The sequence below is a fragment of the Sminthopsis crassicaudata genome, chromosome 2, assembly GCF_048593235.1.
Source record: "Sminthopsis crassicaudata isolate SCR6 chromosome 2, ASM4859323v1, whole genome shotgun sequence".
In the NCBI taxonomy this organism is placed as follows: Eukaryota; Metazoa; Chordata; class Mammalia; order Dasyuromorphia; family Dasyuridae; genus Sminthopsis; species Sminthopsis crassicaudata.
Window position 1 is genome coordinate 28,574,051 of NC_133618.1, and position 21,963 is coordinate 28,596,013.

At 56.9% G+C, this 21,963-nt stretch overlaps 2 protein-coding genes across 2 annotated transcripts; one reads left to right on the top strand and one right to left on the bottom strand.

Annotated features, from left to right (window-relative positions):
• Positions 1-772: 772 nt before the first annotated feature.
• Positions 773-14,574, top strand: SMYD5 (SMYD family member 5). Its single transcript, XM_074285550.1, has 13 exons — positions 773-1,185; positions 3,307-3,415; positions 4,567-4,706; positions 6,673-6,794; positions 7,168-7,237; positions 7,452-7,556; positions 7,853-7,915; positions 11,164-11,234; positions 11,613-11,719; positions 12,001-12,057; positions 12,701-12,795; positions 13,128-13,198; positions 13,280-14,574. The coding sequence occupies exons 1-13, from the start codon at positions 1,090-1,092 to the stop codon at positions 13,425-13,427; spliced, it is 1,254 nt and encodes a 417-aa protein (XP_074141651.1). The 5' UTR covers positions 773-1,089; the 3' UTR covers positions 13,428-14,574.
• A 734-nt stretch (positions 14,575-15,308) lies between these two features.
• PRADC1 (protease associated domain containing 1) lies at positions 15,309-18,371 on the bottom strand. The gene is made up of 5 exons (XM_074285552.1): positions 18,215-18,371; positions 16,628-16,728; positions 16,196-16,305; positions 15,855-16,022; positions 15,309-15,757 (listed from the first exon to the last, which is right to left on the bottom strand). The coding sequence occupies exons 1-5, from the start codon at positions 18,279-18,281 to the stop codon at positions 15,637-15,639; spliced, it is 567 nt and encodes a 188-aa protein (XP_074141653.1). The 5' UTR covers positions 18,282-18,371; the 3' UTR covers positions 15,309-15,636.
• Between the last annotated feature and the right edge of the window lie 3,592 nt (positions 18,372-21,963).

Genomic DNA, 21,963 nt, shown 5'->3' on the forward strand with positions numbered 1-21,963 from the left:
AGCTCTTACTATGTGCAAGACCTGACCACGGAGGTGGCCGGAGATCTCATTCTAAAGGGGGAGAGCTGGAATGGGATCTGGGCTGAGTTTGGAAAGAAGCTGAGGAAATCAAGGGTTAAGTAGGTTTTGTTAAAAAATTTAAAACACAAGTCTCGGGGACAGGGAGCCATTTGCGTTCAGCAATTTTGTTCCATCCGGAGACAGGAATCCAAGGAACTGGTTTTCACCTGGAGGGTTCCATGCTGCTTGGGGGAGTGGGGGGAGAGGCCCAGAGCAGGCAGGTGACCTGGGGACAGGGAAGCCCCTTTAACACCGCCCTGGAGGGGAGAGTCCAGGGCGCCGGAGAAGGGGCAGGTCCGGGAGGATCTCTCAAGTGGGGAGGGGGTCGGGAGGGAGGGACGCCGGAGCCGTTAGCTGGGGAGGAGAGAGGGAAGGACAAGAGAGAGAGGAGGAGGAGCTGCTGGGGATGCTGAGGAGGCTGGAGCCCGTGAGATACCCGCCCCTCATGTGAATGACCTAGCGGGGGCGTGGCCATGGGAGAGGGGCGGGCCAGAGAGCTGGCGAGGGTGAGGAACTCAGGAGGGGCGGGGTCAGAAGCTGGGGGGCGTGGCCATAAAGCCGAAGTAGGCAGGATTTAGAGAGGGGCGTTACCACAGGACTGAGGAGGGCGGGGCCAGAGAGCTAACGGGAGCAGGGAGGTTAGAGACGGAAAGAGGGGGGTGTGGCCACAGGGCCAGAAAACTAGAGAACGAGGGGGCGGGGCCAGGAAGCTAGAGGGGGCGGGGTTAGGGTTAGGAGAAAGAAGCGAGAAAAAGAGACGAGAGAATGACAGATAGAGCTAGAAAGCGAAGTGGGCGGGAGAGCGGAGCCAAAGAAGGGGGAGGTGGAGCCATGGGGAAGGGAGAAGCGGGTGCGGAACTTGGTGGGAAGGGTGGGCAGGGTCGGGGAGAGACCGAATGAGAGCGGGAGGGCGGGGCCAGGCCCTTGGGCCCTCAGTACGCGGAGTCCAGGAGCAGAACAGCGCATGCGCAAGGAGAATTGGACAGCGCGGGGTTAAGTGTCAGAGGGCGGTGCCAGCGCCCCTCCAAGATGGCGGCCTCCATGTGCGACATGTTCTCCTTCTGCGTGGGCGCGGCGGGCCCGGTCCGGGGGCCCGTAGAGGTCCGATTCGTAAGCAGCGCTAAGGTGAGGCGGGCCCAGAGCCCAGCCGCCCCCGCCCCCTCCGGGGACCTCGTCCCGGCTCCGGCTTCCCCGTCTCAGCCCTTCCTCCACTTCCGCCGCCGGCGGCCCCCTGCCGCGGGGCCCAGATTTGGGTCTGGGCTGAGACTGCGTCTGGGCCCTGCGCCAGCCGGCCCGCGGATGCCCGGCGCTCTCCGCCCTCCCCGCCCCCACCCCTCGCACCCGTCCGTCTGCAGGCCTCTTCCGTTCCCAAGGAGTGGCTCCGTCTCTCCCGACGCCGGGCGCAGGCCTGGGCCGTTCTCCCAGCAGGCCCCGTTTCCTTTGGCAGCCCGGTCCCTCCGGCCGCCGCCCAGATTTCCTCAGAACCCCCTCCCCCTCCTCACGGAGGCCTGGTGGTGGGATTAAGTCCGCCCGCCCCTAGATGTACCGATGATCGCGCCCCACCGAGCCCCGAGGGGTGATTGTATAATCGTGGCCCCAGTGTGCCCGGGGACCGCCCCTCCCCCATTGATTGTGTAATCTTGGCCCCTGGGGGGGTTGTGTAATCGTGGCCTCTATGCACTCTGGGACCCCCCCCCCCAGTGACTGTGTAACCCTAGCCCCTGGGGGGGGTGATTGTATAATGGGGCCCCTGTGCACCCTGGGACCCCCCCAGTGACTGTGTAACCCTAGCCCCTGGGGGGGGTGATTGTATAATGGGGCCCCTGTGCACCCTGGGACCCCCCCCCCAGTGACTGTGTAACCCTAGCCTCTGGGGGGGGATTGTATAATGGGGCCCCTGTGCACCCTGGGACCCCCCCCAGTGACTGTGTAACCGTAGCCCCTGGGGGGGGATTGTATAATGGGGCCCCTGGGGGGGTTGTATAATCGTAGCCTCTATGCACTCTGGGACCCCCCCAGTGACTGTGTAACCCTAGCCCCTGGGGGGGGATTGTATAATGGGGCCCCTGGGACCCCCCCCCACACACACACCCCATTCCTGGCCCATCCCCTTCTATTCCTCCTCCACAAGGGCTTAGGCAGGTGCAGAGATAGCCCAGATCCCCGCCTTGGGCCTGGATTGTTTAATGGGTCGCTTGCCATCTTCCCCACTTGGTGATGTCATCGGCAGCCCTGGCTTTGAGTGCCCTGCTGATGACTTCCTGCCAACAGCTCCCGTTGCCTCTGCCCCTCCCCCTCCCCATGACCATGCTGGGTAGCCGGTCTCCCCCTCCCCCATCACCTGTGCCCAGGCTCCCATGGGGTGCAGACCCCATGACTCACAGCTGCACTGCTGCCCTGGCTGCCCGCCCGGCCTCTCCCAGCAGCCACCGAGGGCATTTTCCATCCCCAGATGGTGATCGATCTGACTCTGAGTGACCCGGGGCTGTTGCTGGCAGAGAGGCTGCAGGGCTTGGCCGTTTCCTCCTCCAGCTCATTTTGCAGATGGGGAAGCTGAGGCGGGTGGTGTCTGAGGCCCCGACTCAAGAAGATGAATCCCGCAGACCCCAAGCCCTGTGCCAGTGGCTTCTCCTGGGGCATTGGGGCAGGACTGGCACTTCTGGTGGGAGGGCAGCTCATCTGCCTTTGGTGTCTGCCTGGCGCCCCGTTCTGCCCCGCGGCTCCAGAGAGCTGGGGCAGATTGAGGGGAACCGACAGGCCGTGGGTGAGTGGGCCCGGGTCTGCCCAAGAAGACTTCCCCGGTGCCAGTGGGTGGATGCAGCAGTTAGAGCAGGTCAGACAGCAGGCACCGAGGGCAGCCGCTGGGCCTGGATTTTGCCCTGACTGGCTAATGACTGAAGCCGAGCTGCCTCTGACTCCCGCACAAAACATGGCCAGGACAAAGGCCGGCCTCAGACCCTTCCCAGCCTGGGCACATCACGTCCCCGGTCTGCCTCAGTTTACTCATCTGTTGAATGAGCTAGAGGAGGAAATGGCCACCCCTTCCCTGTCCCCCCTGGAATAACGGGCCTTTGAAGGACGGCTTGTGCCCATGTCCTCGCCCACCCCGATAGAGTGGGGGCGTCTTGTCCCCAGAGCTTCGCCCACAAGCGTGTTTGCGGGGGGTGGGGGAGGCTGAGATGCTCGCTGAGTGGACGCGAGCTAAGCAGTGGGAGTCAGGAAGCCCTTGGTCCTCTTCCTCTGCAGGGGAAGGGGCTCTTCGCTACGAGGCCAGTCCAGAAAGGGGAGACCATCTTCGTGGAGAGGCCTCTGGTGGCCTCCCAGTTCCTGTGGAACGCACTTTACCGCTATCGAGGTAAGCTGTGCCCGCCGGGCTGTGTGCCATGGCTGCTTCGTTTGTGTCGGTGAGACTCATTGGCCGGTGCAGGACTGTAGTGATGGGATTGAGGCCAGAGGCCAGCCCCGAGCCCAGGGACATGTGGTCAGGACGAGGGCAGGCCTTAGGCAGAAGGTGGAAGGACCGGCCCTGAGCCTCCTCCCTCTCTGAGGCACCTGGGCTCTGCCTAGAAAAGAGGCCCTGACCAGCAGGGTCCCACCTTCTCCTAGGGCAACATCCCCCGGGCTCTTCCTTCCTGGAAACGAGCCTGTTCAAGGGATGTGGGGAGTCAGCTGCATGATGGGAGCTCGGTCAGTGTACCCCTCATTGGCCCCCAGCACTTGTGTTGTTTTACTCGGTCGGGCCCGGAGGTCCCTGGGGGCCCTGGGCCCTGGAGAGTTAGGGAGCGGCCTTGGGCCGCCCGGGGCTCCCCAGTCAGGGCATTTCGGCAACAAGACGGCTCTAATCCTGGTCCGTCCCCCTGCCTCTCGTGATTAGGTTCCTGCTGAGGACTAGAGTCCCCAAAGTGGCTTGTCCTTTCTCGGTTCCTGCTGGGAACCCCAGGCTAAAACTGCTGCCCGACGTCCCCGACTTCTTCTCTGAGGCCACCGTGAGGTGGGGGGCTGGGGGAGGCGCCACGCTTCATGCATCAGGAGGCTCAGGGAGTAATTGTGGTCCCACAGCCAGTACCCGCTCTGCGGCTGGCCCTCTGGCTCATCGTTCAGGAGCCCAGACCTCCTTGTTTCATAGCAAAAGAGTCGGCTCTGGGGTGCAAAGCTGGCAGCATTTCAGGGCCGCTGCTTGTGGGGCCCGGGCATCAGGAAGGTCCCCTAAGCAGCTTCCATTGCCCGGGTTTAGAGGCTTCTTAGTGGGAAGAGGGAGGAGAAGGAAGAAGAGAGATTTAGGGATCTAGTTTTGGAAAGTGATCCCTACCCGAGAGAGCCATGGTCCGAGGGGGAGAGCAGGGAGAGAAAAATCAGGAAGAAGGATCCTTGAGTGCCGAGCCCAGCAGGTTCAGAGATTCTGGGGCTGGGGGGAAGGGGCCAGGGAAAGCTCCCCAGAAGATGGCAGGTGTGGGGTTGGGGTGCCCAAGGCCGTGGCTGAGCTGCTCTGTGTGACTCCTGCCCCAGCCTGTGACCACTGCCTGCGGGCCTTGGAGACCGCCGAGGAGAACGCCCAGAGGCTGTCCGGTAGGACGTGTGGCTCCCTGCCTCACCCCGAGCAGTGCAGCATCCGGAAGGACCTCCACCAGCTGTGCCCCCACTGCCAGGTGAGGCTCAGCTGGGCTGGCCTACGGGGACTGGGACTCGGGGCATAGGGCTTGGGACCTGGAGCTTGGGGGCTGGGACTCTGGAGTCTGGGACTCAGGGGCCAGGCCATGGAGGCGGGGACTCTGGGGCCTAGGACTCAGGGGCCAGGCCATGGAGGCTGGGAGTTGGGCCTGGGACTCAGGGGCCAGGCCATGGAGGCTGGAACTCTGGGGCCTAGGACTCAGGGGCCAGGCCATGGAGGCTAGGAGTTGGGCCTGGGACTCAGGGGCCAGGCCATGGAGGCTGGGACTCTGGGGCCTAGGACTCAGGGGCCAGGCCATGGAGGCTGGGACTCTGGGGCCTAGGACTCAGGGGCCAGGCCATGGAGGCGGGGAGTTGGGCCTGGGACTCAGGGGCCAGGCCATGGAGGCTGGGACTCTGGGGCCTAGGACTCAGGGGCCAGGCCATGGAGGCGGGGACTCTGGGGCCTAGGACTCAGGGGCTAGGCCATGGAGGCGGGGACTCTGGGGCCTAGGACTCAGGGGCCAGGCCATGGAGGCTGGAACTCTGGGGCCTAGGACTCAGGGGTCAGGCCATGGAGGCTGGGAGTTGGGCCTGGGACTCGGGGCCTAGAGCTTAGGGCCTCTCCAGAGTTTCCTACCTCCAGCTTCTGTCCTTAGAAGGATTAGAAGCAGGAGCCTTGAATGAGAGCACAGGGGGGTAGTCACAATGGCTACAAGTCATTCAGCCCCTTGTGGGCCTCTGTCAGGAATCCCAGGGCAGCTTCCCCGCTCTGTTGGGGAGGAGGCAGTGGACAAATGACTGAAGCCGGCAGGTGGGATCTGGAGTCTGTCGGCCTCAGGAGGTGATCTGGATGACCCAGCCTTGTGATCAGTGTAGGTTAGACAGAGACACGTGAAGAGTGGTCAGTGCATCTCTGGAGTACCTACTGTATACCTTCTGAGAAAGATCTGGAAATGTCCCGGAGAATTCAACCAGCAAATGGGCCTGGACTTCAGCCAGCCCCCGGCTAGAGCTCTAATTTGTTAATAATACTTTTTTTTTTTTTCTCTCTCTTTTCTTTTTTTTTCCCCCTGGGATTAAGTGACTTGCCCAGGGTCACACAGCTAGGAAGTGTTAAGTGTCTGAGACTAGATTTGAACTCAGGTCCTTCTGAATTCAAGGCTGGTGCTCTATCCACTGCGCCCCCTAGCTGCCCCCTGAGTTAATAATAATTATAGCAAACGTTTAAATGGAGCTGCTGGGGGCCTGACTGAGCTGCGCCGCTGCTGTTTCCTTTGATCTTCACTCCTGTCGCTGCTGTTCTTTTCCTGTCTGTGGAAACGGAGGCAGATTAGCCTGGGATCTTCAGAGAGGGGGAGAGGAAAAAGGAAGGGGCAGGGCAGGGGCATCCAGGCTGCCCATCTCTGCAAGAAAGGGAGACTGCTGGCTTTTTTGTCTTTCCTTTCCCTTTGTTCTATAAAGAGCTTGCTCGTACGGGCTGTCTGCACAGGAGCTCTCTGAGGGTGGGCCTGGTTTGGGCCTTTATTTGTGCTGGCACTTAGTAGGCACTGGATCAATGCCGTGAATCTCACTTCCAGTGCCCCCTCCCCCCCCAAGCCAGCTCTCAAAGTATTAAAAAAAGGAAGGAAAAACATTGCAGCCAGACTCTCCCCACACCTTCCAGAGCCGACCTCGTGTGCCGTGCTCCTGGTCCTGGGCCAAGCAGCTGGCCCGCTGTGAAGGGCCAAGTAAAGGAGGAAGCCTGGCTTATCGTCCTCTAGGGTCAAGTTCGGTCATTAACCTCTCACACTGGACAGTTGCCACCCACCATCCTGCCCTCTTTTCACGGACCGCAAGCTCCCTGAGGGCAGGCCGGGTCGTTCTTTGCCCCCTCCCGTTTCCTTCCCTTTCGTGGCCCAGTGGTCAAGGTTTACTTGTTAAGTCAATGGTCATTCCTCATGGACCCTCCCCTCTGATGGGCAGGTGGCGTATTGCAGCGCGGAGTGTCGCCAGGCGGCCTTGGAGCAGTACCACCGAGCCCTGTGCCTGGGCCCCTCCCAAAATGACCCTGCGCATCCTCTCAACAAGCTTCAGGAAGCCTGGAGGTCAGCTTCATCTCCCTGTCCCCCACTTTCCCTGGGAATCCATTTTCCAGAACCCTTTGCCATGGTCCAAGTCTGGATGGACTTTGCCCTGCTGGCTCAGGACATTGGCCCAGGAAGGAAGCCCAAGTCCCCATTGAGCCTGGGATCCCCCAGAGGTCTGCTCCACTGGGCCCTTCCCCAGCCCGCCAGCAGTTCCTTGTTTAGCAGGGCAGGAGGGGTCTGTCTCTGTTCCCCAAGAGTGAAGTCCTGAGGGTCAGCAGTTCTCCCTGGATGCTGTGGGGGAGCAGGGGGTGCAGCAGGAGTCATCTCCAGGCACCGTCAGGAACCGTGCCTTTGGGGAGGAGTTCCTGACCATGCTTGTTCATCCCCGCAGGAGCGTCCATTACCCTCCAGAGACGGCCAGCATCATGCTGATGGCCCGCATGGTGGCCACTGTGAAGCAGGTGAGTGTCCGCTCCCCCTCCTGCTCCTCCAGGGGACACAGCTGCTAGGGGGGCCCCAGGATGGGGGTGGGGTGGGAGAGTATAGGTGCCATGGAGTCCGGGGGTGGGGGTAGGGCAGTGCAGGTGCCCTGGGTGGGGCAGGAGATCCCAGTTTGGGGGTGCACGTTACTGAGGGGCTACATGGTGCTATGGTACATGTTTCTGTCCGTTCTAGGCAAAGGATAAGGAACGCTGGATCAAACTCTTCTCCCAGTTCTGTAACAAAACGGCCAATGAGGAGGAAGAGATCGTCCATAAGCTCCTGGGAGACAAGTTTAAGGTTAGTCCTGGCTCCCCTCCTCCCCCCAGGCCTTGCTTTGACTGGAGAGCCCAGCTGGCCTGCGCTAGGGACTTCCTCCCAGGGGGGCAGCTGTGGGTGAAGAAGTCTCAGTCTCCAGGCGTGGGGATAGCCCCTTCTTTTCTCCCTTAGGGGAGGAGGTTTGTGTGGATGGGCCCTGGGGCTCCCCCTGGAGGGCAGGTAGAGGGACTGGTATTCAGCCAGCCTCTGATTCTGGGGGGGGGGGGCCTGGGCTGGGGTCCCCAGGAGCTTCCTGATTTGTGCCCTTTCCCCATCAGGGCCAGTTGGAGCTCCTGAGACGACTCTTCACAGAGGCTCTGTATGAAGAACAGCTCAGCCGGGTGAGTCCTGCCCACTCCAGGACCCCGTCTGGGGATTTCTCAACAGAAATCTTGGAGGGGTCTCCCCTTTCCTTCTCCAGCTCATCTGACAGGTGGGGAAACTGAGGCACCCAGGGCCACACAGCTAATCGTGCCAGGCGGGATTTGAATTTGGTCTTCCCAACCCCTGGCCAGCACTTTATGCACAGCACCACAGGCTGTCTTTTAAATCACTCTCTGGCCAGCAGGATGTTTCTGTCGAAAGTAATGAGGAAGACGATCCTGGCGAGAAGCCAGAAAATCACCTGAGCTCTCCCCCATTTCAGAGTAAACATTAAATCAAGCTTCTGAATGGATTCTAGAACAACAGGATCTACTTACTTAAAAGGCTCAAAAAAGATTTTAAAAGTCAACTAAGAGGTAAAAATCAGAAAAGAAATGAGAGGCAGGCAAGAGAAAATCAACAGCTTAGAAAAGGAACAACAAAAATTGACAAAAGAAAACAATTCCTTAAAAAAATACAGTTGCCCAGTGGAAAAAGGAGTTAGAAAACCTAACTACAGAAAATCATGCCTTAAAAATTAGAATGATTGTTTAATATATCTTGGGTTCCTTGCCATCTAGGGAGGGAAATTGGAACATAAGGTTTTGCAAGGGTCAGCGGTGAAAAATTATCCTTGCATATGTTTTGAAAATAAAAATCTCAATGAAAAAAGTAAAAAAAAATTGGAATGATTTTAAAAAATAGAACTGATTGAAAGCCAATAACTGAGACATTGAGGATCAGTCAAAACAAAATCAAAAGAATGAAAAATTAGAAAAAATGCAAAATATTTGTTGAAAAAACAACCAACCTAGGAAAAAAATCCTGAAGAGAGAATTTGAGAATTAGTGGACTACAAAGGGCTATAAAATAAAAGTTTAAGTATTCTTTGATGTAGCTATACCACCACTAGGTCTATATCCCAAAGAGATAAAAAAGGAAAAAAGACCCACATGTATAAAGTTTTTTTTTCTTTTTCTTTTTTCCCGAGGCTGGGGTTAAGTGACTTGCCCAGGGTCACACAGCTAGGAAGTGTTAAGTGTCTGAGACCTCCTGAATTCAAGTGTCGGGACCTCCTGAATTCAAGGCTGGTGCTCTATCCACTGCTCCACCTAGCTGCCCCCATGTATAAAGTTTTTAATAGCAGCTCTCTTTGTGGTAGCAAAGAATTGGAAACTGAGGGAAAACAACTGGAGAATGGCTGAACAAGTTGTGGTATATGTAATGGAATACTATAGTATTTCAATACAATACAATTCCAATACAATAGTATTTATTCTATAAGAAATGATGAGCAGGCTGATTCATGTAGACTTATATGAGCTGAGGCCAAGTGAATTGAGCAGAATCAGGAAAATATTGTACACAGTAACAGCAACATTGTACTATGATCAGCTTCGATGGACTTTGTTCTTCTCATAATAAGTGATCTATGACAGTCGAAAATGGCCATTCAAAGACAAAGGATCATAGAGATTTAATGCAGGTAGAAGCAGACTATTTTCTTTCTCTGTTTTTTTTTTTTTTAAACAATTCTTTGATATACATATAATTTTACCGTTTGTTAAAGAAAAGATGGAAGGAAATTTGCATATCAATGAATTGGATGTGCTTGTTCATCTTTATATAAAGAATTTAATCTTGATGGAATATTCAATACCTTTTGCCATTGCCAAATTTTTTATGGGCCCCCCCCAATTCTTAAGGGGTTTCAATCCACAGTTTAAGAAGCTTTGATCTAGTCCAACCTCCTACTTTTATAGATTAGGAAATGATGGCTTAGAAAGATCAAAAAAATCATTCAACGTCACATAGCTAGTAAATTACAGAGCTGATATTTTAACCCAGGTTTTCTGATTTTAAATTCAGTGTGTTCTTTCCACTAAAAAGAAAGATTTATAAAGAAAGTGATCTCAATGCAAATAGAACTAATCAACCAACTTCTGTTGATTGCTAGGAGGAGGATACAAGATCAGATTTTTTTTCAATAGTATTTCATTTTTCCAATTACTTGTAAAGATACTTTTCAACAGTTCCAGGTTTTTTTCTCCCTCCCTTACCTCTCTCCTCCCCAATATGGCAAGCAATCTTATATAGGTTATACACGTAGAATGAGTTAAATTTTTATTTGATTTTATAATAGCTTTTTATTTTTAAAAATATATGCAAAGAGAATTTTCAAATTCTTGAATTTGAAAAACCTTGTGTTCTAAGTTTTTCTCCCTCCTTTCCTAGACAGCAAGTAATCCAATGTAGTGCAATTCTTCTAAACATATTCCCACATTTCTCATGCTATACAAGAAAAATCAGATCAAAACGAGGAAAAAAATGACAAAGAAAATAACAAGCAAGGAAACAACAGCAAAAGGTGAAAATACTATGTTGTGATCCACATTCAGTCCTCACAATCCACTCTCTGAATGCAAATCTTCATCACAGATCTATTGAAATTGGTCTGAATTATCTCACTATTGAAAAGAGCCAACTTCATCAGAATTGTCATATATTCTTGTTGCTGTGTTGAATGTTCTCTTGGTTTTACTCACTTCACTCAGCATCAGTTCCTGTCAGTCTCTCCAGGTCTTTCTGAAATCATCCTGCTGATTGTTTCTTACAGAACAATAATATTCCATAATACTCATAAACCATAACTTATTCAGCCATTGCCTCACTGATGGGTGTCTATTCAGTTTCCAATTCTTTTCCATTGCAAAAAGGGCTGCTACAAATGTTTTTGCACATTTCTCATTTTTAAGATCTCTTTGGGATATAAGCCCAGTAGAAACACTGCTGGATCTCAGGGTATGCACAGTTTGATAGCCCTTTGAGCATAGTTCCAAACTGCTCTCCAGAATCAATGGATCAAAAGAAACATAAAAAGGAAAACAAGGAAAAAAATATAATTTATATTATATGTTAATATTATATATAATAATATTATATATAAAACATTATTTAAAGGCGTACTGCCACCCCTTTGGGCCACACAAGGGCCCCTTGGGTACTTGAGGACCACCCATCTTCCTTCTGACTGCAGGGTTCAAAATCTCCTTGTTTCTGGAACTTGGAAAGTCTTGGAGAGACAATGTGCCTGAGTGGTGGGCAGCGGTGGGCTTGAGGAGACCCCAGCGGGGAGAGTGGGCAGGGATCAGCTGGGGCAGCTTGGGGGCACCCATGAGCCCGTGATGCGCCTCTCATTGCTCTCTCACTCTGGGTTTACATGCAGTGGTTTACGCCCGACGGATTTCGGTCTCTCTTTGCTCTTGTTGGGACAAACGGTCAAGGAATTGGGACCAGGTAAGGAGGGTGTGTCTGGAGCAGTGGGAAGAAGAAAGTGGGTCGACCCCTCTGAGCATGTCCTGTGGTCAGAGCCTCAGCTGGACCTGGGCTGGAGGCCACGGACAGGCAAGGGGTCACCTCTGTGCTCTGACAAGGGATAAAGGGCCCTGAGCGGGAGCTGGCCAATGGAGGACCTTCTCTCCTGCCCACTGTAAGCTTCATGACCAGAACAGCTAGTTCTGAAGACAGGGGGGTTGAGGCTGGGCCCCCATCCCCACAGGCTAGCTCCAGGTGTTGAGTGGGGCTGCCTGGGTCAGCTTTGCTCCTCCCCAAATCGAGCTCCAGCTGGGGGGCCCCTTCTTATCCCCAGTGCTTGGCTTGCTCTGTTCCCCCCAGTTCCCTGAGTCAATGGGTCCACGGTTGTGACGCCCTCGACCTGAAGCCCCAGGAACGGGAGCAGCTGGATGCGTTCATCGATCAGCTGTACAAGGACATCGAGAGAGGTGGGCAGGGGCGGAGTGAGGGTGGCCGGCAGGACGGGCAGTGGCTGCTTGCTTGCCTTCCTGGGAAGTTCCTGCTCCCCCTTCCCCAGACTGTCCTTGGAAACAGGCACAAAATGTGAGGGTCTGAAGTGGTGGATGGGCACTGTTGGGCGGGGGATCTCGGAGGAGCTGAGCTTGAGCCCCAGAAAAGCTAGCTTCAGTGGAGCCGTGCTTGCTGCCCCCGTGTACCGGCTGCCCACTGCCCCAGAAGCTGCCACAACCTCTGTCTGTTTGCCTTACAGCCAGCGGCGAGTTCCTCAACTGTGAGGGATCTGGGCTCTTTGTGCTTCAGAGCTGCTGTGAGTAGTCCACGGGGCTGGGCCCAAGAGGGACGGGTCCTCCCTGCCTTTCCCCTGGGGCTGTGCACCTCGGGGGGTGTTGGGGCTGGCTGGTGGTCTGTGTGCCCAAGCAGTGGGACCCTTCCCCAGAAAGATGGTTTTGTAAAAAGTGAAGTGACAGAACTGTTCCATTTCAGGGAAAAGGGACCCCACCAGCTCTCTGTGGGGCCACAGTCCCAGGTCCAGAGCCCTTGTCTCGGGATATGGGTAGATGATGATAGAGACCCAGGCTGCCCGTGCCAGCTGGCTGTGCCCAGGCGTCCACTGCTCCCAATGGGAGGTGCTGGGCCTCCTGGCCCTGACAGTCACAAGCTCCAGGTGGAGCTGGGCTAGGCTTTGGGTATCAGTGAAGCCACAAGCATTTATTAGGCACCTTCTGTGTCCCAGACCCTGTGCTGGGCCCTGGGGACCCTCGACAGTGAATCCTTTCCTGCCCTCGAGAGGCTTTGCTGTATCCATGGCATGAGTCCTGGCTTTGGAGGGGCAGCGGTCCCCTCAGTGGCCTCAGCTTCCCCATCTGCTCTGAGCCTGGGATCCCAGGGTCAGTGACCCCCCCCCACAGGAAGCCATGGGGGACTTGGCTAGTGACCCCCCCATTTCTCAGGCAACCACAGCTGTGTCCCCAATGCGGAGACCTCCTTCCCAGAAAACAATTTCCTTCTGCATGTCACGGCCCTCGAGGACATCAAACCTGGGGAGGTAATGGGGGGCCCTGGCCGGCTCCTGTACTGGGGGGATGGGCCCTGGGTTCCCGTGTTAGGTGTCTCCCCGCCTCCTCTCCTTCCATCTCCCCAAACTGCTCCTCAGGCCCCTTCTAGGGCAGCCCCTGGCTCTTCCCCGCCTCCCCCTCCGGTGGCCCAAGACGAATCCCCTTTCCAGCTCAGAAGCTCTGGGCCTGGCTCCCTGGCTCGCCCCAATCCCGACTGGTCCTCGCCTGGCACTAGGGAAGCCGAGAGACGGGGATGTTGGGCCCGGGGCAGCGGGTGGGTGCCCCCCACCCCGTGTCCCAAAGTGGCTGCTCCTGCCCCCAGGAAATCTGCATCAGCTACCTGGACTGCTGCCAGCGCGAGCGTAGCCGATACAGCCGGCACAAGATTCTCAGGTACCTGGATGGGGCGAGGGGAGAGAGCCTCTGGGACCCTGGAGCTGCCAGCCTCTGACTGCTGGGCCCTCTGCCCTGCAGGGAGAACTACCTGTTCGTCTGCTCCTGCCCCAAATGCCTGGCCGAGGCTGAGGATCCCAGTGTGACCTCTGATGAGGAAGACGAGGAGGAGGAAGAGGAAGGCGAGCCAGAGGACGCCGAGCTGGAGGACGAGATGACCGACGTTTGACGTCCCGACCCTGACCTCCTCGTGCAGGAAAAGGGAGCCGCCCCCCCCAGCCTCATTGCCCACCCCGAGAGGAGCGTCTGACTCCCCACTCCCCGCTCTGGCTGCCCAGGGAGTGGGCGATGGGCAGGAGCCCGGACCCAGCCAGACCAGGAGCCTTGTGTGGAAACCGTGGAGGTGCAGCCCAGGTGGGGAGCCAGGCCCCCCCATTCCCCACCCCCTGAGAGCTCTCCCCGTGAGAGGATTCACGTTGGGGGCCAGGACCGGCCGCAGTCTCTGGGAGCTCCCGCCTGCCCCGGCCTGTTACGGATTTATTTATTTTGGGAACAAGGTACAGAGCAGAGTGTGGGGGCACTCTCGGTGTGGGGTACCCCCGAGGAAGCATCAGACGGTCTCACCCGGCTTCCTGGCGCTCCCTGGTCTCCCAGCTGCTCAGTTTGCATTGGTTCACAGAAGGCCCCGTGCCCACCCAGGGCCCCTTCTGCCTCCCTCGTATCTGGGGGCTCCTCGGCCCCCAGTCAGGCAGACGCTCCTTCCCTGGAGCCCTTGGAATCTCATCTTGTGCCTTTTCTTCCCTGTCTGGGGAGGGCTGGTGATTGGAGCCTACTGGGCCCCGGGGAGGCTCGAGTCTCTCCCAGGAAGAGTGGGGGCCGGCCCTGGCTGGCTTTCTGAGGGGGAGAGGGCATTTTGTTCTTTGCCCAGGATCATTTGGGGTGAGATTGGGTCTTCTCTGGGGGAGCCCCCCTTGTCTGCCCCACCCCTTCTGTTTGGTGGCCATCTGACCAGGCTGCCTCTGCTCCCGTCACCCCAGGAGCTTCGGGAGCCATTCTGGCCAGGCCATTCCTCCTTTCCTCTCCTTGCCTCCTTTGGTGCTGTTGGGAGCAGTGGGACCCCAGGGAGCCCAGCGTCTTCCCGGAGCCCCCAAGGGAGGTGGGAACAAGCCAAGCAGCAGAGTGGCTCCGCGGGGCGCGCCCCCTGCTGCCAGGCCTTCCCCTCCCCGGCTTCCCCAGGCGGCCCCAGGCCTCTGCGTGATGGATGCGCTTGCTCTGTCCCGCGGCACACGTCCTCCCTTCCCCTGGTGGTCTGGTGCTCTGTGCAGACCACCGCCCTACCGACCGTTCAGTGTTCTCAATAAACAGTGACTGGTGAACAGGCCCCTCTGTATGGATGGGAGAGTGGACTGAGCTGCAGTGTTGGGGGGCGGGGGAGAGCCTGCAGCCGTTTGCGGGCCTTTCTGTGGCCCCCTCCCTTGGCTTTTTCCTAGAGGCTGGGGGAATGTGACAGGAACCACAGCAGAGCATTGTGGAGTTCACCAAGTGCCTCTGGTACGGGATGGTATTTGTGCCTCGTGCCACCTTGTGCATGGAGAGAGCAGGTGTTCCCCTTCAGATGGGGACACAGTCCCTGTGACTCCCGCTGAGCCCCAGGGGTCTCCGCGCGTTCTGAGAGGCTCTCCTCCCACCCTGGCCGCCCAGTCAGTGACTGGCGTTCTCCCCGGCCTGCTTGCTGCCCTCTGAGGTTTTTACAAAGTCCAGGCCGACGAGCCCTTTTGCTGGTGACCAAGCCGCTCGTCTGTGCCAGGGCCCAGCCTGGCAGCCAGCTCCGAGCCTTCCCTCTTGTTTGTGTCCCGGCTCCCTGGGCACGAGCCCTGGGGGAGCCCCTTCCCTGAGGAAGGCTTCCACATCAGATTGAAAAACAAATGTTTGGTTTGTTTCGTAACCAAGCTCATGGAGCCCGGCTTTGGAACTCGCTGCAGCCTCCTGGCTGACACCGCACAAGCCCAGGCCCTGTGGCACATCCCTCTCCCTCTTTGAGCATCAGAGCCCTGGCGGCTCTGGCAGCTTCAGGAGGGCGATTCTGACGGGCAGGTAACTGAGGACATTGCTAAAAATCTCCCAAGGCTTTATTGTGCTCACCACAGGGGGCCAGAGAAGGAGCTTGCCCCCCATACCCCTCCTTGGTCCCTGTGCCCCAGCCTGTGACTAGTCTAGCTCCGGGCATCTCTGGGCACCGTCTCCCAGGGGTGTGGGGCCTTGGGCGAGGCAGGGGGTGGTGCATGGCTTAGCCAAGGTGGAGGCTGGGAGCCCCCCCCCTTCACTCAGCCTAATCCCAGCTTCTCCAGGGGCTGTCCAGCCTCCACCAGAGGCCAGGGGTCGGGTGCCTCCTTTCCCTCAATCTGGAGGCCAAGGGAGGGGGGTGTGTGGCATCTCTTCTACCAAAACGTCCACGGCGGCTGCAACAGTTCAAAGGTGGGGATGCTGGTGACGTTGACCGGGATGGAGATGATGGCCCAGGGCAGCCCGTGCTGTTCCAGGGAGCGGCGGATCATGTAGCTGAGGAGGGAGAGAGAGCCGCCCTTGAGAAGACCTGGAGGGGAAGGCTGGCTCTCCCCGGTCACAGCTGGCTCCTGCCCCCCTCCCGGGCCCTCACCCGTCTCTGCCCAGCAGGAAGAGAGCCGGGATGTCGGCCGTGCGGTGGCTGCTGTCCTGGATCATCTCCACGTAGAAGCTGTCGTTGTCGGCCACGTTGTCGGAGATGATCACCGCCCGGCCCCCGTGTTCCTGAACCACCCTTGTCTTGGAGAGGAAGGAACAGCCCCTGGCAGAGAGACGAGCCTATCAGGAAGCAGGAACAGCAGCGGGGCCTGGGGTGCCAGACAGCGGGCACCAAGAAGAAACCTCAAAGTGGATGTTGACCCAGAGCCCACCGATAAAACCCCCTGGAGCTCCCACATCTGACAGCCCCCTGCCCTCTGACCCCCAGGCCCTCACCCCCGCTCCACCAAGGCAATCTGGTCCTGGATGAAAAACCCATTGTTGAGTGGTCCACAGGCCTCCGGGGGGTCAGCTGGGACGAGCTGGATCTGCTCGTACCTGGTGTGCTGGAAAACATGAAAACGGGCCGTGGAGCTCCCCAGAAGCAGCCCAGGGCGGGGGCAGGGGCGCCAGGGCAGGGCTTAATGGCTCCAGAAAGAGGCCAAATGGCCTGCCGGGGTCCCACAGCGAGCCATGAGCAGAGGGGGGAGAACCTGGTCCCCCATTTTCATGAAGACAGCGAACTTGGAGAAGAGCCTGCCTCCTCCACTGTGCCTACGGCGGTCCGAGGCCCTGGGAGCCTCGGACGTGCTCTGGGGTGGGGACTGGTGATCCTGGAATTCCCAAGGGAGAGGGAGCAGGGCTCCCCTGCCTTAGGCCTGCACTTACGAAGACGCCCCCAAAATCCTTGGCAGGCGTGACAGTGAAGATGTAGCGAATGTCCCCTGGGCTCAGCACTTGGAAGTACAGATACTCATGGATGCGCAAACCTAGGGAGAGGCAGAGAGGTGGGGGCCTGGGGGAGCGGCCAGCCGCGAGCCCTAAGCCTAGGACAGGATCTGGGGATCTGTGGGCGGAAGAGGTTTCTGCTCGCGTGGCATCTCGCGTTCCTGTGGGAACCTGCTCGGAGGCGGGATGGGGCACTCGGCCCAGAAGCGGGACTCCTGGCCCTGGGCTGAGGTGCTGCTGCCCGGCCCCTGGTGCCAACTAGGAGAGTCTGCCCCCTGTGGGGGAGAAGAGCCAGACGTCCCAGCCCGCCCTTGGGCCTGCGCCATGGGCCACACGAGGGTTTGAGGGCCGGGTCCCCTGGCGTCTCCACATTCCTGTGGGCACCTCAGGAGGGCCAGAGCTGGGCCCGGATCCGGGGGGCGCCAGAACCAAAGCTGCTCCGACCCCGCCTCATTTTCCAGAAGAGGAAGCATTTGGACCTTGCCAAGATAAACATTCGGGGATCGGTGTCGCCCAGACGGGTCGGGTGGCCCAGCCGGGGAGGGCAGACAAAAGGAAGGCTGGGAGCCTGCCCCAGAGAACGTGGGAGGGACCCTGGAGCCGAGGGCGGCCCGGCCTCCTAGGGGAACCGGCCTGGCAGAGGAGGCAGAGGCGGGCCGACAGTCCCCAGAGGCTGAGCTTGGCACCGGGCGCCCTGTGCCTCAGCTTCCTCTTCTGTCCGGTGAGCAGGAGAGGATGCGGATCCCTCCCATTGGAGTCTCCGCCGAACCCGCAGGGCCAGAATCGGGGTCCTCCCTCTGTCCCGGGGAGGAGCGGAGCAGACGAGGGGGTGGTGGAGGGGCCCGGCCTCCACCCGACCTCCGTCCTCTGACCTGCGTCCACTCGGCCCAGACAACTCTCATAGCAGCACCTCCCTCCGCCAAGGAGACCCGGCTCCGAGCGCTCCCCCCACCCGCGGGGAACCCCCAAAGGTCGGGAAGGCCCCCACCCGGAAGGGAAGGGAGCCCCTCCAACAGCACGCACCGTCTCCCACTCAGCCCCGGGTCACCGAGGGTCAGGGGCTGCATTTCCCACTCGTTCTACAGAGAGGGAACCGAGGCAACTTTGCGGCGTGGGAGGCGGGCAGCTAGAAGGGGCTTCCGAGTCCCGCCACTGGCCAGGGAGGGAGACGGGCTCGGACACGGCAGGCGACCTTATAGGGTCACCGGTGGGAGAGCTGCCAAGGGCCGCGGAGGCCCTCGAGTCCGGCCCTTCCTCCCGTGGGGGCCTGAGATGAGATGGTCCAAGGTCACAGGGGCAAGCGCCCCAGCCGGATCCCGGGACCCGTCCCAGGCATTCTCGGCAGTCAGCCACAGAAGGAGGGCTGACCTCTCCTCCCGCGACCTGGCACGTGACAGACGGGGAAACTGCGCCCCGGCCCCGCGTCGCTCGGGAGTCCCGGGTCTCCTATGGGGTCAGAGGTCAGTCTATCCCCCGCCCCCACCCGTTTGGCGCGTCTGGCGCCCGTCCCCGCCCGTCCCGGCTCACCGTGGGTCAGCACGCACGCGGAGCACCACAGCCATAAGCAGCCCCAGCCCACGACGCCCCGGACCATCTCGGGCCGGCCGAGGGACACTCACTCCCGGGGCTGCCGCCGCCGCCGCTGCCTCCTGCTCCGGACCGCGCGCCCCTTGACAGCTGCTCCTCTCGGCCCGCCCCCAGCCCCCGCTGCCCACTCTCATTGGAGAGTCGTGGCCGAGATCTAATTGGGAGATGCGCCCGCCGATAGACCGCCTCCTCCCACCTCCTTTACTTCATTGGCTAGTGAAGAAGGCGCCTAGGACTGATTGGAGCTAATCCCTTTCGCTATCCTCTAACCCCCGCCTCCCGCCCCCGCCTTCTTTCACCGATCTATTACACCCTACGCTCATTGATGGAAAGGAGGAGCGTGGGTGAGAAGGTATTGGTGGAAATCGCAGTCAATACTTGGTGCTTTCGGAGCCGCCCCGGGCCGCTGCCCGGAGCCATTGGGGAAGGGGAGCGGAGCTAAGATCTGATTGGGCCTAAGTCGCATACTGGCTCCGCCCCCCGCCTCTTCAACTTTCTCGGAATTACCAACTCATCCCGAATAAAGGGGAAACAGGAAATCGAGCCAAGAGTCCGCGGAGAGATCTTGGGGCCTAGCTCCGAGAACTGCATTTCTTCTGCACTTTAAGACTCCTCTAGCATCGAGCTGTCTACCGAGGGGCGGGGAGTCACACGAGCGGTTCCTCCTTAGGTCAACGAGTTTCGGAGGACTGAAAGCCTAGAGTGCGAGTTGTTGACTACGTGCACGTGCACTACCTCCTTTCTCCTTGCCCGCGTCCGTTACGCAGCCATTGTACAGACGGGAAAACTGAGAGTCCACCCCCAGCTCCCATTCCACTGACAAGTTGGTCCCCAGGGGGTGGCTGCATCTTCACCTTAGGGTTCTAGGGGTATCCCTGAAGGCTTGGGGTGTTTTTTCTAATGCTGTTGGCTGCAACCCTCCTTCCGAGGTGTTCTCTGCAATATTCCGGCCTGTCTGGCCGAGTGACGCCAGAGAGCCCGTACAGAGGGAGGCGCCCCCGACAGCTGCTCCGCTCGGCCCGCTCGCTGAAGAGAGGGCACCCGGAGCACTTGCAAAGCCCGGAGAGGAGGTCCGAGCCGAGCCGTCTCTTCCCGGCCACGGACTGGCCTGCGAGCCACGTGCTCCGGGACCCGCCTCCCCTCCCCCTCCCGCCTCTGCCCCTCTAGCAGGACCAGCCCGAAGGAGTCAAAGCCCCGGGGGCCGAGAGAGAAATCGGCCTGAGAACGAAGAAAGGCCGCGGGGTTTGGCAGCTTAGAGACCTTGGGCAACTTTGCCGAGAGCAGGATTGGTGGGTGGGGAGCTTAGATTTCCCGCGGCTAAGAGGAAAGTGGGAGGAGGCGGAGTGGAGGCGCCTGGTGGGAAGTCCGGGCAGCTCTGGGGGACCTCGGACGGCCGAGCCCTTGCTCCTAGCGGAGGAGGCCGAAGAGCCACCGGGAGGGTCAAAGAGAGAATATCCCCCTCCCGGTCCTTCCTAGCCCTTATGTACCGGCGCACAATGACATCATTACAGCATCCTGAGTATGTGGGAACTAGGGAACCGGCATCTCATCTAGTCCACCTTGCTGACTTCTCTTGCTTGGAATGGGCACGCGCATGCGCTCTCTGTCTGTCTCTGTCTCTCTCTGTCTCTGTCTGAATGTCTCTGTCTCTCTGTCTGTCTCTGTCTCTGTCTGTCTCTGTCTCTCTGTCTGTCTCTGTCTCTGTCTGTCTCTGTCTGTCTGTCTGTCTCTGTCTGTCTGTCTGTCTCTGTCTCTGTCTGTCTCTGTCTCTCTGTCTCTGTCTCCCTCTGTCTCTGTCTGTCTCTGTCTCTCTCTGTCTCTGTCTGTCTCTCTCTGTCTCTGTCTCTCTGTCTGTCTCTGTCTCTCTCTGTCTCTGTCTGTCTGTCTGTCTCTGTCTCTCTGTCTGTCTCTGTCTCTCTCTGTCTCTGTCTGAATGTCTCTGTCTCTCTGTCTGTCTCTGTCTCTGTCTCTCTCTGTCTCTGTCTGTCTGTCTGTCTGTCTCTGTCTCTCTGTCTGTCTCTGTCTCTCTGTCTGTCTCTGTCTCTCTCTGTCTCTGTCTCTCTCTGTCTCTGTCTGTCTGTCTGTCTCTCATCTGCCTCTTGGTTTTCCTGGCCTCCTCAGAACTCAGATTGAGTACCTCCTTCCCCACCCCCAGAAGACAGCGCCTTCCCTCCCTTGGTAATCTCCCATTTCTCTGTTTTATATTTGTTATGTACAAATCTAACTATGTACAGGTTCCCTTCTCCTTCAGAAGGCGATCTCCTAGTGGGCAGACACTGTTTTCCCATGGCCTCGCTCAGGCCCTGGTGGGAAGCAGAATGTCAGTGCTTTCTGGCTTGGTTCATGTATTGATTAGGGTATTGAGAAGGGTTTGGACTTACAGGGTTAGCCTTGGTTAATCACCACAGCAATCACTCCTGAGACTAATCAACATTTTTAACCACTTCATATTTTTATGTACCACTTTAAAGATTGCAAAACATTTCCATAATTATCTCATTTGAACCTCATGATGACCATTTCACAGATGAAGAAATTAAGTCTTTGGAAGATGACCTGACTCGTCCAGGGCCCCACAGTTGGCTTGTTCCAGAGGTACAGCTCCAAACCGGATCCCTCGAGATTAAGGCAATAAAGGCAATTCTGTCTAAAACATGCAGGACATCGTGTGGGAGCGGTGCCAGCTTTGGAGTTAAGCAGCATAGGCTAATTTCCCCCCCCACCCCCCTGACATCCACTATATCTTGTATTATTGGGTAGATTACTTTAGCCTTTTTTAGTCTTAGTTTCATCTTTAAAAATAAGGAATTCAGCTACATTAGGTTCAGATCAGAGGTTCCTAATCTTTTTTTGGTTCCTGAACCCTTCAGGTAATTTGGTGAAGTTTGCGGACCTCTTCTCAGAATCACATTTTTAAATGTGAAAATAAAACACCTAAGACCACAAAGGAAACCAATTATATTGGAATAAGAATTATAAAAGTAGCAAAAAAAAAAAAAAATGATGACCCAGGTTCAGAACAAGAATAATGATAACTTTTAACAAGTTTTGGTACACAAATATTCTATTATATAGAATATAATAGAATATTATGCTGCAAGAAATGATGGATATGGGAATACAGAGAAACATGGGAAGACTTAACTGGAAGTGATGTAGAGTGAATCTAGCAGAGCCAAGGAAACAATACATAGAATGGCTACAATGTAGAGGGGAAGGGCAATAACAGTGAAAGAATGGAAAGTGAATACTACAAAATAACAAAGAACAAGCAAGGTTCCGAAGGAGAAGGAAGATATCTGTAAGGTAAATCTATGGGGATGAAACCTTGTATATTGTTTCTTTTTTGACCAGTTTTGTTGACAGCTTTTTCTTTTCTCCCTCTTTTTCCTTAAAAATTAGTTATTCTTTATTATAAGGGATGGTCCTCTGGGAGGAGGTAGAAATAGGGGTAGCGATGTCAATTTGGACAATGTTAAGATAATATTTTATTTTTTCAAGAGAACCTTTTTGCTTTTCTATGTAAATGATGGCTCATCTTTATTTAATGCTTAAGAGTTTCAAAACCTTTTCAAAATTTTCAATAACCCTGAAAGCTCTTCCTTCTGAGGCTCAGAAAAGGGAGCTGGCTTTCCCCATGTCACATACTCGTTACACCCGGAGGCAGCGCTCACTCTTTAGTCCCCTGA

Coding starts and splice junctions, on each gene's coding strand:
- SMYD5 (XM_074285550.1), top strand. CDS start 1,090: ATGGCGGCCTCCATGTGCGACATGTTCTCCTTCTGCGTGGGCGCGGCG. Junction 7,916..11,163: donor ATGAAGAACAGCTCAGCCGG/GTGAGTCCTGCC, acceptor GTTTACATGCAG/TGGTTTACGCCCGACGGATT. Junction 13,199..13,279: donor AGCCGGCACAAGATTCTCAG/GTACCTGGATGG, acceptor TCTGCCCTGCAG/GGAGAACTACCTGTTCGTCT.
- PRADC1 (XM_074285552.1), bottom strand. CDS start 18,281: ATGGTCCGGGGCGTCGTGGGCTGGGGCTGCTTATGGCTGTGGTGCTCC. Junction 16,023..16,195: donor ATTGCCTTGGTGGAGCGGGG/GTGAGGGCCTGG, acceptor TCTCTCTGCCAG/GGGCTGTTCCTTCCTCTCCA. Junction 15,758..15,854: donor TTCCTGCTGGGCAGAGACGG/GTGAGGGCCCGG, acceptor CTCCCTCCTCAG/CTACATGATCCGCCGCTCCC.